The 15,271-nt window shown below is 59.3% G+C and overlaps 1 protein-coding gene across 2 annotated transcripts; it reads right to left on the bottom strand.

Moving 5' to 3' along the window:
* Positions 1 to 6: 6 nt before the first annotated feature.
* On the bottom strand, positions 7 to 14,757 carry GALK1 (galactokinase 1). Of its 2 annotated transcripts, XM_039501242.1 has the most exons (9): positions 14,590 to 14,716; positions 12,834 to 12,940; positions 11,719 to 11,908; positions 5,075 to 5,194; positions 3,948 to 4,083; positions 2,503 to 2,684; positions 1,619 to 1,769; positions 901 to 1,063; positions 7 to 416 (listed from the first exon to the last, which is right to left on the bottom strand). In XM_039501242.1, the coding sequence occupies exons 3-9, from the start codon at positions 11,885 to 11,887 to the stop codon at positions 345 to 347; spliced, it is 993 nt and encodes a 330-aa protein (XP_039357176.1). In that variant the 5' UTR covers positions 11,888 to 11,908; positions 12,834 to 12,940; positions 14,590 to 14,716; the 3' UTR covers positions 7 to 344. The 2 variants fall into 2 exon arrangements, with proteins under 2 accessions (XP_039357176.1, XP_039357175.1); XM_039501241.1 differs by lacking the exon at positions 12,834 to 12,940 and having other exon boundaries at positions 14,590 to 14,757.
* Positions 14,758 to 15,271: the final 514 nt, after the last annotated feature.

Raw genomic sequence — 15,271 nt, 5'->3', positions numbered from 1 at the left:
TCCCTGTGCTTCCCTCCAGTAATTAGTAATGGCTTGCATGAAGCTTAGTACACTGCCACTACCCGGTGCCCAGACCACCGCAGTAATCTGGCGATCAGAACATGGTCTCCAGTGGTTTGGATTGAGATGGTTAAGTCAAGAGGCAGAACTGTTGTGCAAAATTAGTTTTATTACTTGAGTGGTGCAGCTTTGTACATTTCCCTGTGTTCCATTGTGAAGTTAGAAGTTAGTCATGTTTGATTTCCCCCAGGAGGAAGTGGGAAGGCAGCTGGCTCAGGACTTTTCCTCTGCCAGCGTTGAGGACCCTGAGTCGGAGAGCCCTATGCAGGAAGGGAAGTCGCTCCTTACAGAGGCTGTGCCTTTGCCCCATCTGAAGGCATGGTGAAATAGAAGGTAGCTGTGCCATTGTACTTCTCCTAGGAGACAAAAGGAGAAGCAAACACTGAAGAGTCCAACAGATTCTGCATGCTAATGCAACGGGCCACACAATCAGAATGTATTCAGGGAAGCTACTGCCAGACTGAGCATTATTGGCCCCCGACCACATCTCATTTCATATACACTTTGGTACGGCCATCTGATGGGACTAGTAAGATGGTTACATTGAGACTAGCGCCCTAGCGAGCCAAAGGTCCTATAGCCCCATTACCAATCCAAGTCCTCCAGGCAGGGTCTCCAGCTACGTGTCACTTTGCTTATTCACTCTCCTGGGATATTCTCTGGAGACACTTGTCTGTCTCACTATCCCAGCCTGATCGAGCAGCCTTTTCAGCCACCTTCCATGGGCCTCATCCTCTGCCTCGACCTTGCCTGGTCAGAATTCTCCACTCACACTGGTGGAGCCGGGCTCTGCGCTGCAAGTCCCAAGGCCAGAGTTATGGCGTTAGAAGGGCTACGCACCTTGATGTGCTGCAGAGCTTCCTCCGCTGCTCCAGCCTCCAGCAGCGTGACTGTGCAGCCTCCGAAGCCGCCGCCTGTCATCCTGCTGCCATAAACCCCACTGACTTCCAACGCTGCAGCTACCAGCTCATCCAGCTCAGGACAGCTGACCTCATAATCATCCCTGGGAAACAGAAACCAGAGTCTGGGCAGCCTGCCAGGGCCGCCTCCCTGTACACACATTCCTAACACACCCAGCCCTCTAGCACCTGGCTGCAGTGAGAGATGGAAGAGTCGTTTGATTCCTCCTGAGGTCCAATTTCAGGGCCAGTCCTAGAAACATTCATTTGCTAGCCAAAATGGAAAGGGCAAAGCCTCTCGAAGTGCAGACCCAGCTGCTGGGATCCTGGTAGGGGTATTGGTAACTGGCCATGGACATGCTTGAGGAGCAGGGGCAGAGGCCTTCTGAATCCTCTGGTACAGACCAACGCCGAGGCAGTAGAACAGGCTCTTCTCTGCAATTATTCCTAAAGTCCGTCACTTATGGCAGGCTGTTTCCCCCCCCACCCCCCAGAACGGTGAGTGGTGGAAGAGACTAGGTAGGACACTGCATGGGAAATCTCATGGTTGAAGCTGTCCACCTTGCTCTCCTTGTGTCCCATCCTTGGGCCCTGAGAGCTATTGCTACCCTACCCCCGGCTGGAGTGTCCCTACCCAGCGGGGCTGGCGACGCCCGTACCGGAGGGAGTTGTGACTCTCCACCATCAGCCTCCCAAACGTCCTGTAGTCCTTAGCCTGCAGCGCCTGCGCCGCCCGGGAGGTGCGCTCTATTTCTCCGATGACGTGCCTCGCGCGCCGGTACACCTCCTCGCTCAGCAGGGCCCGGGCAGCTGGAGACGCACAAGGCTGGACTGAAAGGTGACCCATGGCCTGGAGCCTCCAAATGGCACCAGCTGGAATGGAGCCCCATGCGGCCAGCACCTTCTGAGTTCACTTCTCTGTTTGCCCCCCTAGAGTCACCAAGCTCACTCCATATGCAGTCCCTGCCCCTCCTCCTCCCCCCCCAAGTCACCAAGCTCGCTCCCCACCCCATCCCTGCCCTCACCTCACCCCCCACAGAGTCACCAAGCTCACTCCATATGCAGTCCCTGCCCCTTCTCCTCCCCCCAAGTCACCAAGCTCGCTCCCCGCCCCATCCCTGCCCCCACCCCCCAAGTCACCAAGCTCGCTCCCCACCCCATCCCTGCCCTCACCTCACCCCCACAGAGTCACCAAGCTCCTCCCAAAGTCACCAAGCTCGCTCCCCACACCGTCCCTGCCCCTCTCCCACCGCCTCCCCCCTCCTCATGGTAGTCAAGCTTGCTCCCCACCTTGCCCCTCTCCCACTGCCTCTTCCCCCCACCCACAGTTGCCAACCTCGCTCCCCATACAGTCCCTGCCCCCTCCCACGGCCTCGCCCTGTCGCCAAGCTCGCTGCCCACACTATCCCTGCCCCCCCCCACTGCGGCCTCCTCCCATTACCAAGCTTGCTCCCCACACCGTCCCTCCCCCTCCCCACACCGTCTCTCAAGATTTAGGCTGCAGCAGACTGTCCTGGTAACCCAAGGAAGACGTTGCACTCACCCTCCAAGTCGGCCATACAGGCCTCCCTCAGACTGGCCTTGCCCAGAGCCTTCGCTGCCTCCTCGCACTGGCGCCGGCGCGTGGGGTACTCGCTGCCTGTCAGCGCATGCCGCACGTTGGAGTTGGTGATGAGAACCACTAAGCTGGGGTCGGTCAAAGGCAAGAGGAAAGTCTCCAGCGACCTGGAACAGAGGTCACAGCAGGGTCACAGGGACGGGACTTCCTGTTTCCACCTGAGCCCCTGATGAGCTGGGAGCTGCGTCGGAGCAGCCACCTTGGCACCCCTCAGGAGCCTGCATTACAGCGAGGCCATGGACATCACTCTGAGGCTCAGAGCCATCTAGGAATGAAGGCAGTGTTAGAGCTGCTCTCCACCCACACAGCTGGGAGGCTGGCATCTCTAAAGGGGCAGAGTTAAGGTGGTTTGGGCACTTTGATGCTGCATTTTCATCATCTCACCAATTGTATTGCAGTAACAGCCAAAGTCCCAAGTAAGGGTTCTATTTTACTAGGGCCTGCATGTGCAGATAACGCTAGTCCTCCCCCCACAGAGCTTACCCTCTACATAAACTACTCCAGGTGTTTGGGGGCTCTTCAGTTTAACCTTAAGCTCTCTGGGCTGTCATTTATTCGGTGTTTGTACAGCACCTAGCACGTGGCCAGGAGGCACTACTGCAATGGAAACGTTCAATAGTAACTCCAGAGTTCCTGGCCCTCCAAGGGTGGGTTTTACTGGCCATGATCCTGTAAGGATTTCTGTCAGGGTTTTACTGTTCAAGTCATTCCATTCCCATAATAACAACCCTGTGGAAGGCTATCCAGCATCCACAGCCATGGAGCCATCTTGTGGCCCTATCCCAAGATCTCTGTGGCTTGTGTGGGGAAAGCTGGGGGGCACTGGATAGTGGGGACTGTGACCCTTTGTCATTGGCCGAAGGTCACAGGATGCTACAAGTTCCAGTGGGGAGCAGCTCACGTGCTGTCCAAATCCCCAGGCTCGGCTTGCCCTTGCCCAGCCAGCAAGACACTATACATAAGAGTTACACTGCGCAGCTCGGGACAAGGCAGCGGTTCTGCTCTGTGGGAGGTAGTGTGGTCTAGTGGGCAGAACACAGGACTGCAATTCGGCAGACCTGGGCTGTAATCCCAGCTCTGCTGGCCTGCTCAAGGTCACACAGGGTGACCAAGGACAAATTCTCATTTAGGCCGAGGACCCTTTATGCCACTCCACGTAATTCACTTCCACAGCCCTTTACACTGCCAGAGTGGTCCAAAGGGGCCTTAATGTAAGTGGGTGTCTGGCCCTACACCTCTCCAAGCCTCTGCTATGAGGCTTAGTGGGCAGATGATCAGGAAGCACTTTGAGATCCTCGGAGGAAAGGTGCTGTAGGAGTGCAGAGTATCATTGTTAAATGGTGCGATAAGCTATGAGTCTGTGTCCTGACCTGCAGTCTATCAGCAACGCATGGCCCTCTTTGCCCATCACAGATATGAACTGGTCCATGATCCCACAGGGCATGCCAGCAAAGGTGTGCTCAGCCTTCTGGCATGCCAGAGCCTTGGCTACCAAGTCCCCATCATCTGTGCCAAATGAGAAAGAGCTACATTAGCATGGTGCCTGCTTCGTGCCATTTCCCACCTTGCCCAAGGCACCCAGGGGTGGGATGGTGGGGGGGGGAATTAAAGCTCATTTTCACTTTCTTTCATTACAGAGCCAGCACTGCAGCTGCCTGTTTAAAAAGGGCTGGAGTTATAGCTAGAGATCGCTCCCAGCTAAAACCCTGGCTGCTCGAGGCAGTTCGGACTCCAAATCCAAATTCTGTGGCTTGAACCCATCTCTGCTAATAACATCTGCAGCTATGCAAGCAAAGGGGAATTGCCGCCTGGGTGAAATTCGCCCCCCTGCAGAAAGCCTGCACACGGCCTCAGAACAGAGCTTAAGGGAGGTATAAACCTTGTATATAGCATATTCTGTGCTTAATTCTGTTGCTGATCATACACCAGCTGGGCTCACAAGGACTCTTCCCCACTCACGTGCAATACTGCACAATCTAGGCACACTCTTCCCCAGGGTGAGGGGCACATTTGTCATCTTCTCAGGCATCACATGTGCTGGCCACTATCTCAGACAAGGTACCTGCCTGCACGGACTAATCCAGTCGTCATATGTTGGATGCCAGAATTTGATTTGATACACTCACAGGGAAGGGTGGAAGTGCTGCTATTTTCTCACGCTTGCTCCCAAAGGAGCATTCCCCACCCACCCTGGCCAACCCAAAGAACTTCCTGGTTGATTTTCAACAGAGAGAGAGTGTTCCTATTACTCCTGTGCAGAGTTAGCCAGGGATCTGGAGGGGCCCTGCTGGAAGGGGTGGGCTCCACCTCTGAGAAGGGGGAGCAGCTCAGTGGCTGTGATGCAGCTCTCAGTGGTGGTGAAGGGGAGAACGGGAATCACAGCATCTCCTCAAGTGTCTCTTGGCCAGCGCCTGGACTGGGCACAGAGGATCGATCCCAGAAGAGAGGTTCTCTCCTGCACAGGCCTGTGGAGCTGATGAACCGGCTGCTGTGTTACCTGGGCAGAGCTGCTGCAGAAAGGTATACGTAGCCACTTCCAGAGAGGCTGAACTAGACAGGCCACCACCCAGCGGGACGTTACTGGCTATCACTGCGTTGAAGCCCGGGAGAGGACCAGCTGTAATGGAGACAAAAAACAAAGGGGAGAAGGAGAATGAGCCCATCCAAAGACAAGACAGAAAATGAAGTGGACTTGGACTGGTGACACCCCATGGGAGGCAGCTGCCATTGGAGAGAGGCTGGGGGAACTATGTCCAGTTTAGAAAGTCCAGTAGCCATCAGGCTGTGTCTGACCGGATAGAGGGCAGGTGAAGGCCGTCTCCAAGGAGCCGAGTACCACAGCTATAATGAGCTGGTTCAAGGCCCATCTTTAACTCTTCCACTCTCGCTCCCACGAGGTAATCCAGACAACCAAGCTGTATTCTCATACCACGCTTGGCCCACTGCTGTTTGGTCTCTCTATAGTTGCAGCCCAGTGCTGGGGCAGCAGCTTCAGGGAGAGGGAAGGGCAGTGGAGGAAAATATCCCTTACTCACTGCCAGTTCCACCATGGAGCAGTCACTTCTGGGAGCAGGAAGGCAGGTTGCCTGGTGAAGGCAGAGAGATGGCACCTGGGTTTCAGGCACTATCTTGTAGTCACAGACAAGACACGAATGGAACAGCAGCTGCAGGGATCAGCTGGGTTTCACTAATGTTCTTCTTCGAGTGATTGCTCCTATGCATTCCATGTAGGTGTGCGCGCCGCGCGTGCACGGCTCTCCGGAACATTTTTACCCTAGCAACTCCGGCGCGCCCCTGGCGGCCTGAATCGCCGCCCCCCTTCCGCCCCTCTCTCAGCCCCGGCCCGTCCTCAGTTCCTTCTTCTTCTTCCGGCCCCCAGTTGGAGTTGTGGAGTGCTCCGCTCCTCACCCTCCACAACCTAGTGTTCTCCATAGTTCTAGTGTAGATAGTGTTAGTAGTTAGTTAAGTTCTTCTTATATATATATATATATTAGTTGTATTAGTTAGAGGTTTATAGATTAGGTTTACTTACTTCTTCCTTCCCTTGGCCTTGCTCCAGAGGGGGTTTCCTTCAAGCCCGCCCGCGCGCTATGCCGTTAGGACTATGCCGGTTAGCGACCCCCGTCCGCTCTCGGAAAGTCGACGGCTCCGTGCATCTCAGAGATAAGTCGCATTTTTCAGAGAGAGACTGGCCGAGGAAGAGAGAGACTGACTTACTCTTGAAAGAGTTCCGCAGCAGCTCCAGCGCCAGCCGCCAGCCGGCGAGCAGCGCCCGCGCGCCGACGCACAGCGCACCGCGAGCCGGCCCGCACCGCGCGCCGGCACCCCACCTCCTGCTCCTCTCCGCCGGGAGGAAAGAGCCGCAGCGCGGCCGGCGCGGCCCCCCCGAAGCCCCAGCGAGCAGCCGCAGCGCCGTGCCGGCGCAGGCGGTGCAGGCTGCCGGGCGCGTGCACCGCCGCAGTTGACTCCGCGCGCCGCGCCGCAGCACGTCCTCGGCACCCGCCGCTCCACGGGCCCACCGAGGAGGCGGAGGAGAGAGGGCGAGCGAGGGCGACGCGGCGAGAACGGATCGCCGGCGGCCCAGCCATATCGCACGCGGCCACGCCATATCAGCGCGGATCGTCCTCGGTGCGCCAGTCATCCCCCGCCTTTCGGTCCCCGCGACCGTCCGCCCAGAATCCGACTCGACCGCCGCTCCAGAATCGCGGTCGATCCATCCCATCGCCGCATCGCCCCGCATCGCCGCCCGCACCGCGCGGCGCCGCGGTCGCCCCGCGGCACGCTTCCCGCACGCGCGGGGCGGCGGCGCCGCAGCGCAGCTCGGGTCCCAGTCACGCGCCAGGGCGCAGGTCGCACCGCACGCGCGCAGGTCCCGGTCAGCGCGCCCCCGTCGCCGCCCGCGCCAGCGGCGCTGCTCGCGCAGCGCGCCAGATCTCGCTCGGCGCCGGCCCGGAAGCGCCGAGCCGCCGCGCCCCCTCGCGCCGCCGCCCCGCCCGCGCTCCGAGCTCCCGCTCCCCGGATCCAGCCGGCCAGGCCCCAGATCACTCCGCCGCACCCCCGCGCTCCGCCACTCGCCCGGCCGGCCGCCGGCTCGCCACGCCCCCGCACGCCCGCCGCCCCCCCCACACCCGGCACCCGCTCCGGGCACCACCCGAGCTCCGCCCACGCCACCACCGGCACCCCCGCCCCTCCACCCTCCTCGTCAGGGGTCAGAGCCTGCCCCATCCCCAGTGCGTGCGGATTCCAGTCTGGGGACATTCGCGCCGGTGCCACCCCCATGAACAGGGCCCACCAGCCCAGGCAGGCCCAGCGCACCGGCAGCCCCCCGGCACCAGGGCGCCGGCGTCACGCCCCCCCCACCGTCGCACGCGCCCCCGCGCCCGCCAGCCACCACCACCGCAGCCACGGCGCAGACACCGGCGCATCCCAGGGACAACCAGAGGCGGTGGGCCAGCCTGCCACCCTCGGAGGGCCAGCAGGGGGGGCACACCAGGGCCCTCAGGCTGAAGCGTGGCCCAGGCCAGGCAGAGGGAGGTTCCAGGAAGGCACAGGCCAGGACAGGAAGGCCTCAGGACAGGGCACCTAGGTGCCAGAGTGGGCCGCAAAGGAGGGGGGCCTGGCCAAAGGCGCTATTCCACAGAGGCGTCGCTCCGCTTCGTTCATCGAACGAACTGCCGAACTATCTGGCTATCGCCTTCCACCGTTGCCAATAGAACGGCTCGAACCCCGTGCTGACTCAATTCGGAAGTCCCCCCCCAACATGCTGACTATACACACACGTTACGTGTCGCCGCGCCAGTAACGATAATCAGCCGCGCTGCGTCCAGTCGGCAGCAATCCGCGTCCGAGCGGACGGCGGACTATTTACGCCAAGTGGCCACCAAGAGCGCGGGTCTCCGGCCGGCCAGCAGGTCTGGCAAAATTTGGGGGATAATTATAACCCCTTTCCGCTCCGCAACTCCAGGGCTCCCCCCAGCATTAGGCTCGGTCACTCAGCGAACTGTCAGGGAGCCGCCAACGCTCATTCTCAGCCAACAGAGCGAGGGATGCGGCGGACGCGCCAGCTCGAGGTGCATCCGGCCTCCAGCACCTCGACCGGAGTAGAGGCCCACAACACCCTCCACGGACACGGGAGCACAGCACACCCTCCAGGATTTCCCACACGTCCCGCAGGGCCCAGTTCTGACAAACCCACGCCACCTGAGGTCACGCAGGGGCTGTTTGCGGCAAAAACCACCCACGGAATCCAGTCAGACAAGGACCCGAGGGTTAGCAGCCCCAACGGCACACGGCCGCCACGCCACCCGCCGCGTCAGGGAACAGCCGCCCCCCCCACCCCCAAGCGGCCCAACCAGGCACCAGCACAAAACGCCCAAGGCCCCCCTTCGGCGCCAGCTCGTTTGCCCGCGAGCGGCCAGCGCGAGCCAGGACGGAGGCAGCGCCTCCCCCCCTTGGCTCCCCATCATTTGGCCGCCAACCCTCCCCGCGTGGTCCCCGGGCGCAGTCAGCAGCCCCCTCTTCCAGCTCCTTCCTCTCTCTCCCCATTTCTTATACAGCCCTCTTCTCTTCGCCCCTCCTTCCGTCCCATCTCTGACAGCAATTCCTCTCCCCTTCTCAGTTCTCCCTCGTGAGGAGGTGTTTCTGCCCCTCTTGACTCCCTCCTCCTGTGATCTCCAGCACCTCTCAAGGAGCCCTCTCCTGACAAGTCTCTCTCAAGAGGAGGCATGTCTCATCTTAGACCAGGTGCCCTCTCTGCCTCCTGGCAGTCTCATCTCCTGATAGACCTCTCTGCGAAGCTATCTTCGACTGGAGAGAGCATTCTCATGATCCCTGCTTTGGTGAGATCCCTCTTTGCCCTCTGAGAGATCAAAGGCCACGACCCACACCTGGGACTCCCCTTTCTTGGGCTACCACATTAGAGACCACTACCACGGCCACCACCCCGAGGTGTCGCACTTCCCACTCGTGTTCACCCCCGGCTTCTTGGCACCAGTGTGTCGACGGCTCGTCGCAGCCACAGCCAGTCCCCTGGCGACCCCGACCACGCCTGGCGTGGGCGCTCTCGCAGTCCGTGCTGCCTCAGAGCTCGTCGGCGCTCTCGCTCGCCTCCTGCGTCCGCCTCCTGCCTCACCCGACTGCAGAGCCCACCCAGCGCTAGCAGAACTCCAACCTCATCAGCCTCACTCCTCCTGCTCTCACCCTGCCTGCTCCGTCCTCCCCGACTCACCCTCCGGTCCTCACCTTTGTCCGGCACGAACATACCAGCCTTCCTCTCCTCGCCCGGGGCCTTCCCGAGCCGGCCCCTGCGGTCCGATGGCGGGCCCTGGCCTACGTGACGCGGCTTCTTCACCCGCGCTCCAGCACACGATGTTGGTCCGTCCCCGGCGCGCCTGCGCTAGATATGGTGTCCCCGGTCCAGACCCTGACCCGACGCTCCGTCTGACCGCCCGCGCGACCCTGCTCTCGGCCTGGTCACGCCCCGCCGCCCACTCGGGTGGTCCCACGGCGGGAGACCACTTCCATGGGGGCTCACGGCAGGGGGCTTGGTGGTCAGGGCCGCCGGGTCCACCCTGCCCCTCCTCCGGTCCGGGCCCCGACCCCTGAGAGCGCGTCTCTCTGCGCAATCCGGCTGGGAATGGGCACACATCGCTCGCTGCGCACCCGGAGGACTCACACCAGCTGAGGAGCAGTCCCTGCACATCACGCAGGAGGCGATGGGCGATCGCCTGGCTGCACAAGGCCGACGGCTCCTATGGGACCTGTGCGTGACACTCCTGCGACCCCGACTTCTCTGCGCCGCCGGAAGGAACCACACCGGCCGCGCCCTCTCCCCCCAGCTCACCTGCTTCCCCTTCATCCACCGCCTGCGGTTGGCCACACCACTCTGTTCTCAGGTCCAGGGGATGATTTCCCACTCCCTGTTGCTCCAGGGCCTTCAGGTCGCTCCCGTGTTCCATCCCACCGCAGGATGCCCTCGACCATCTTCTCCGGCTCTCATTTCCCCTTGGGGGTCCCCCCCACCACCTGTCCTGCCCTCTGCCGGGAGGACAAGGTGCGCCATCACTCCGCTCGCCGTCCCTGCCGCCAGGTTCGCCATGCATCTCCCTGCTCGCTCCCCCTCTGGCTCGATCACCTTGCCTCACCCGCGTTCTCAGACCGCTCTCCTCTCCCCGCCTCCAGGACCCGAGGCGCACCTCAGGACCTGGTCGTGCTTCTCAAAGCGCTGTACCCTGACCTGCACGAGGCCCCTGGTGCCTGGAGTCCTTGTGCGGCAGCATTCCTCTTGCGTCAGGACCCGCACTCCATCTCTCTACCTCTACCTGCAGCAGCATCTGCCAGCCGCTCTCCTGAGCGGTTGACAAGTTCTTTGCCCTTCTCGATGAGCTCCAGCAAGTTCTCACTGAAACCTGGCGTACCCCTGCTTCGCCCTCTCGATGGCGGCGAGGCCCTGACGCCTGGAGTCGCTCACCCCCTGGCACCTTCGCCCCTCGCCGGCCTAGCTGGTTCGGCCATGGTTGCCCGGCGCCTCCTGGGTCCTAACCCCAGCTCTTTCGGCTTCTCCGCGCGCCTGGCTCAGGATCCTGGCCTGGCCGCCCCCTGCGCTCGTGGCCCTCCCCTTGACGCATCCCCACCCGCCCTCTCTCATCCTCTCCCGCCCACCTCTGCCTCACCGTGCCTGTCCACCTCACCCGCCTCTCCCTTCCAGGCGGCGCCTTCGCCGGTCCCGCCGGCCCCCAGCCCACTTCTTCTCGGCCACATTGGCCCAAAACGGCCTTCCTTCCCCTCTGGACCTCCCCCATCGCCCCTTCTTCCTCCGCCTTCTTCCTCCCCCCCGGCCCGTCCTTCCAAAGCGGCAACGCTCTTCTCTTCAGCGGCGCCTTCTCGGCCAGTCTCCCCAATCCGGCCGCTTCTTCAGTTCTTCCTCTGCCTGTCCTCTCTGCATCGCCATTCCTCTCACCGCATCGCAGCAGCCTTCTCCTCCTCGCTCTTCAGCCTTCAGCAGCCTCTTCCCTGCATACTCGATGCGTTTGCCCCTTTCTTCCTGCCCCTGGCCCCCCTGCTCCTCGCCACACTCCTGAGCGCCGCGCTGCGCGTCGCACTCGGCGAGGCTCCTGGCCTCGCTCACATCAGGGGCCGCTTCACACTCTTCCTCGCCACACCTTCGCGCCTCACTATGCATTGGCACACCTCGCGCCCACCTGCCTTCCTGGGTCCATCACTCCATCGGTTACATCACTCTCCCACGCGCCACTCCCTCCCATTCCGAATCCCACTTTATGGGAATGCGCACCTGGAGCAATCAAGAGGGGAAGCACCTCCACCAGACCGGTTGAGGGTGGAGAGGTTGTAGCCTAGCCCTCCAGGACTTCCCGGTTCCTCTTCCACCTGTCGGAAGAGCCAGTAGAAAGAAGCCGAGGAGCGACTCGCACAGGAGCGCACAAGGCCGGAGCAGCTGGGCAGGACCCCCGGAGCGCCCCGCTCCAGCGCAGGCTGGAGAATTTCAACTAGAAGTGAGGCTACAGTTGTTCCTAGTTCTGTAACACCCACCCTCCCAACCAGAGCACGCTGCATCCTGAGAGCCTGCAGGAACATTGCTGACCCCAGCAGCTCTCCCGCCGCCCAGGTGCGTTTGGACCTTACCCCGGTAATGCTGGATCACGCCCTTCACATAGTTGGCCCAGTGAGGTTCCCCGGGCCTCAGGGCGTTTCCTTCTGTCGGAGCTGGAAACTGCACCCTTTTGGGCTCCTCTGCTTCCTCCGCGGTTGTAATGATGGTTATCGTTCCATCCCGCCTTCGGCTCCCGACCATCACGGTGCCCAGCTGCAGGGCCTGCAGAGAGAGACGTTGGCTGAACCCCACCCAGTGCAAAAGGAAATGAGGGAGACCTGCACCACGTCCTCCTTCCGGAAAGCCAGTGCAACCGACAGTGCGGAGATATCCGAGGGGCTTGGCATTACGGCTGGGATCCTGCTCCCACTGGGAAACTGGCCATAGGGAGCAGGCTGGAGCCCCAAGGAGCAGGAATTTCCCACTCTCTATGAACCGCTTGCTACTTTGTGCCTCTTATCACAAGGATGGCAATGGCCTTGCTGCCATGTCCTGCAACTAAGAAACCCAAATAACCTTAACGCTGCCCCCAGAGAGATACCAGCCTTCCTATACACAGTGGCAGAATTATACACATGTGCAGAGATGATGCTCTTAGGATTGCCTCCCGGTCAGGATTTTATTCCCTGGGTCAGTTTGTTCACATGAAAAGCAGCCTTGAATAAATAAAAAAAAACCACTGAGTCCCCCTCCTAGAGCAGGAGACCTAAAGACATTACCGTGCTGTGCTAGCTCTTTGGTGGCCTGTAGGAAACCAGTATAATGGCTTCCGCCTAGCTCCTAGTGGACAGGTCATTGCATCACAAATGCCATCCTCACAGCCCAGGCTCTATGGAAAGTGAGGGCATCACACTAGCTTTTTCTCCTAGGGTTTCCCAATGTTACCACTGCCAAATAAAGTCCTAGTCAGAGATCAAGTTACTGGAGTCAGAATTTGCCCCAGGCAGTCAGAAGGGGCAGAAAACTCTGTCTGCATCAACACGTGTTTACAAATTAAAAGTTAGAGAGGCGAAACTACAGCGTGTGTAAAGAAAAGAAGGAGAATTAAGCAGTTTAATTGCCCAGTGGTTGCTTCAGGACATACTTTCGGAAAAGTGGAAGGGCAGTACAACCCATCTGTAACCTCATTTACCCAGGACCATGTTACCTGTCGTGCTCAGCAGCGAGACTGCAGTTCTGAAGGAGATGGAGTTGTAATTACAGGCCAGGCCCACGATTGCCAAAAGACAGGCTCCCAAATCCATATTTAAGCACCTAAATAAGAGGCACGGTTTTCAAAAGCCCTGCTGAGCACGGGAAGTCGAAGGGCACTTACCACCTTTGGAAATTAGGCCATTTATTTAGATGCCAGAAAAAAGGATTGAGGAGCCATCCACGGTTGGAAATCTTGGCCTAAAGGTGTTTTCCCTAGCGCTGTGCCCACAGGGTGGTGCTGTAAGTCTGCTGTCTGACACTTGTTCGTTTCCTGGAATGGCAGGAAGAGGAGAATGGTTCCTACCTTCTCCAAGAAGTCACCCCATGCCCTAGAATTCTCATTTGGGGAAGTTAATCCAAGCCCAGGCCAAGAGGCTGCTAAGAAGTGCTTCCAAACACACCCAGCATGTCTGTCAGTATTGCCACTGGATAGCCACAGCTAGGCCAAAAACCATTACACGGTGATGGGGGAAATCTTAAGTTTACTAAACCGGGGGACTTAGTGTCCTGAGGCCTGATTTTTATCCAGAAGAACGGCTGTACTGGGTCAGACCAAAGGGCCATCTAGCCCAGTATCCTGTCTTCTGACAGTAGGGTGACCAGATGTTCCAATTTTATAGGCACAGTCCTGATATTTGGGGCTTTGTCTTATATAGGCACCTATTACCCCACACCCTCGTCCCGATTTTTCACATTTGCCGTCTGGTCACCCCCTCTGACAGTGGCCAATGCAAGGTACCCCAGAGGGAATGAACAGAACAAGTAATCATCAAGTGATCCATCCCCTGTCACTCATTCCTAGCTTCTGGCAAACAGAGGCTAGGGACACCATCCCTGCCCATCCTGGCTCATAGCCATTGATGGACCTATCCTCCATGAATTTATCTAGTTCTTTTTTGAACCCTGTTATAGTCTTGGCCTTCACAACATCCTCTGGCAAGGAGTTCCACAGGTTGGCTGTGCACTATGTGATAAAATACTTCCTTTCAGTTGTTTTAAACCTGCTGCCTATTAATTTCATTTGGTGACGCCCAGTTCTTGTGTCATGAGTATAACTAACACTTCCTTATTTATTTTCTCCACACCAGTCATTATTTTATAGACCTCTATCATACCCCCGCCATCTCTTTTCCAAGCTGAGAAGTCCCCGTCTTATTAATCACTACTCCTACAGCAGATGCTCCAGACCCCTAATAATTTTTGTTGCCTTTTTCTGAACCTTTTCCAGTTCCAACATAATCCAATCCAACATCCGGAGCCGAGTGACTTGGTTCCCGTTGGTACAGCACTGTGCTGATACAGGCTGTCGCAGAGCGGGAAGAATTCAGGAGTGATCGTTTTGATAGTTAATGTTTTGCTGGGACTGGGAGCAAGTCTGAGTGTTGTGATTCTCGCGGGGGGCGGCTCTTTATTCCGCCACCATTCTGGGGCAAGGGGCGGTTCCTTTGGTGGCTCTCTCTGCGTGTAACGCCCCGTGTAACAAACACGCGGGACAAGTGTTCGTCTCGCGAGCCAGGGGGCTGCAGAAACACGGAGGGAGGATCCTGCTCCCGACCCCCCCACTCCTCTGTGAAAGAGCAGGATGGTACCGGAGTGCCTGGGGTTACTGCGCCCAACTCGCGGGGGAAGGCGGGGGGCCCGGCATGACCAGAGCCCAAGTAATGCTTCGGCGGCCCCCCCCAACCCAGCCCCTCTGCCCTCCCCCTTACCATAGGCAGCACGAAGCCCTGGTTGTAGTCTGTGTGCTCTCCGATCAGGTTCACCCTGCCGGGGGCTGACACCGCGATCTCAGGGTCCGCCCCTGCAAAGGCCCCTCGGTACGTCTCCCGGGCCTGCGCCAGCGGCGAGCCGAGATCGGCCTCCCTTCGCCCGGCCATGCTCGGCGGGGGCTGGGGCTAGGAGCGCGGGGTTGCAACCTTCCACCGCGGAACGCCCAGCTGGAGCGACCACTCCCGGGCCATGTCGCGTGGGCCTCTGCCTGCGCTGGAGGCTTCGTTCCCGCCCCGCCCCTGAGCCTGGAGCTGGTGAATTCCTTTAGCTCGGGTCAGTCATTTCCCCTCCCACATCAGGCGAGTTAAATAGCAACTCTGTGCAGTGATTAACTCTTTGCATCTTCCAGCAGAGGATCTCAAAGCGCGCCAGAAGGGTGCACCCTAAAAGCAGAAAGGGGGAGCTGCCTATATGCTCCAGTCGCTGTAGAAAACCCCACGTCTTCCTTTGGGACGCTCTGGCTCTAAAGGAGGGGCTGCCAGAGTGGAGAACCAGGGAGCATTTGCTGGATGAAGTGTGGTGTTTCCTGTGCAGGGTGGGTTTCCCAGGAGATAATTGCTTTTGGTAAAGGAGTGGCCATTCCATCGGTACCTACAGCACTTCTCAGGCCCTGAGAATACT

The sequence above is a fragment of the Mauremys reevesii genome, linkage group 15, assembly GCF_016161935.1.
Source record: "Mauremys reevesii isolate NIE-2019 linkage group 15, ASM1616193v1, whole genome shotgun sequence".
Lineage (NCBI taxonomy): Eukaryota > Metazoa > Chordata > Testudines > Geoemydidae > Mauremys > Mauremys reevesii.
The sequence above is the reverse complement of the archived record's forward strand: the minus strand, read 5'-3'. Positions and strand labels throughout refer to the sequence as shown.

Bases quoted from the DNA above. Each gene is read 5' to 3' on its own strand.
- GALK1 (XM_039501241.1), bottom strand. From the start codon at position 14,757: ATGGCCGGGCGAAGGGAGGCCGATCTCGGCTCGCCGCTGGCGCAGGCC. The intron at 11,909-14,589 runs GTAAGGGGGAGG...CTCTCTCTGCAG, and splicing joins AGGGCTTCGTGCTGCCTATG to GCCCTGCAGCTGGGCACCGT. The intron at 1,770-2,502 runs GTGAGTGCAACG...GTGCGTCTCCAG, and splicing joins CTGTATGGCCGACTTGGAGG to CTGCCCGGGCCCTGCTGAGC.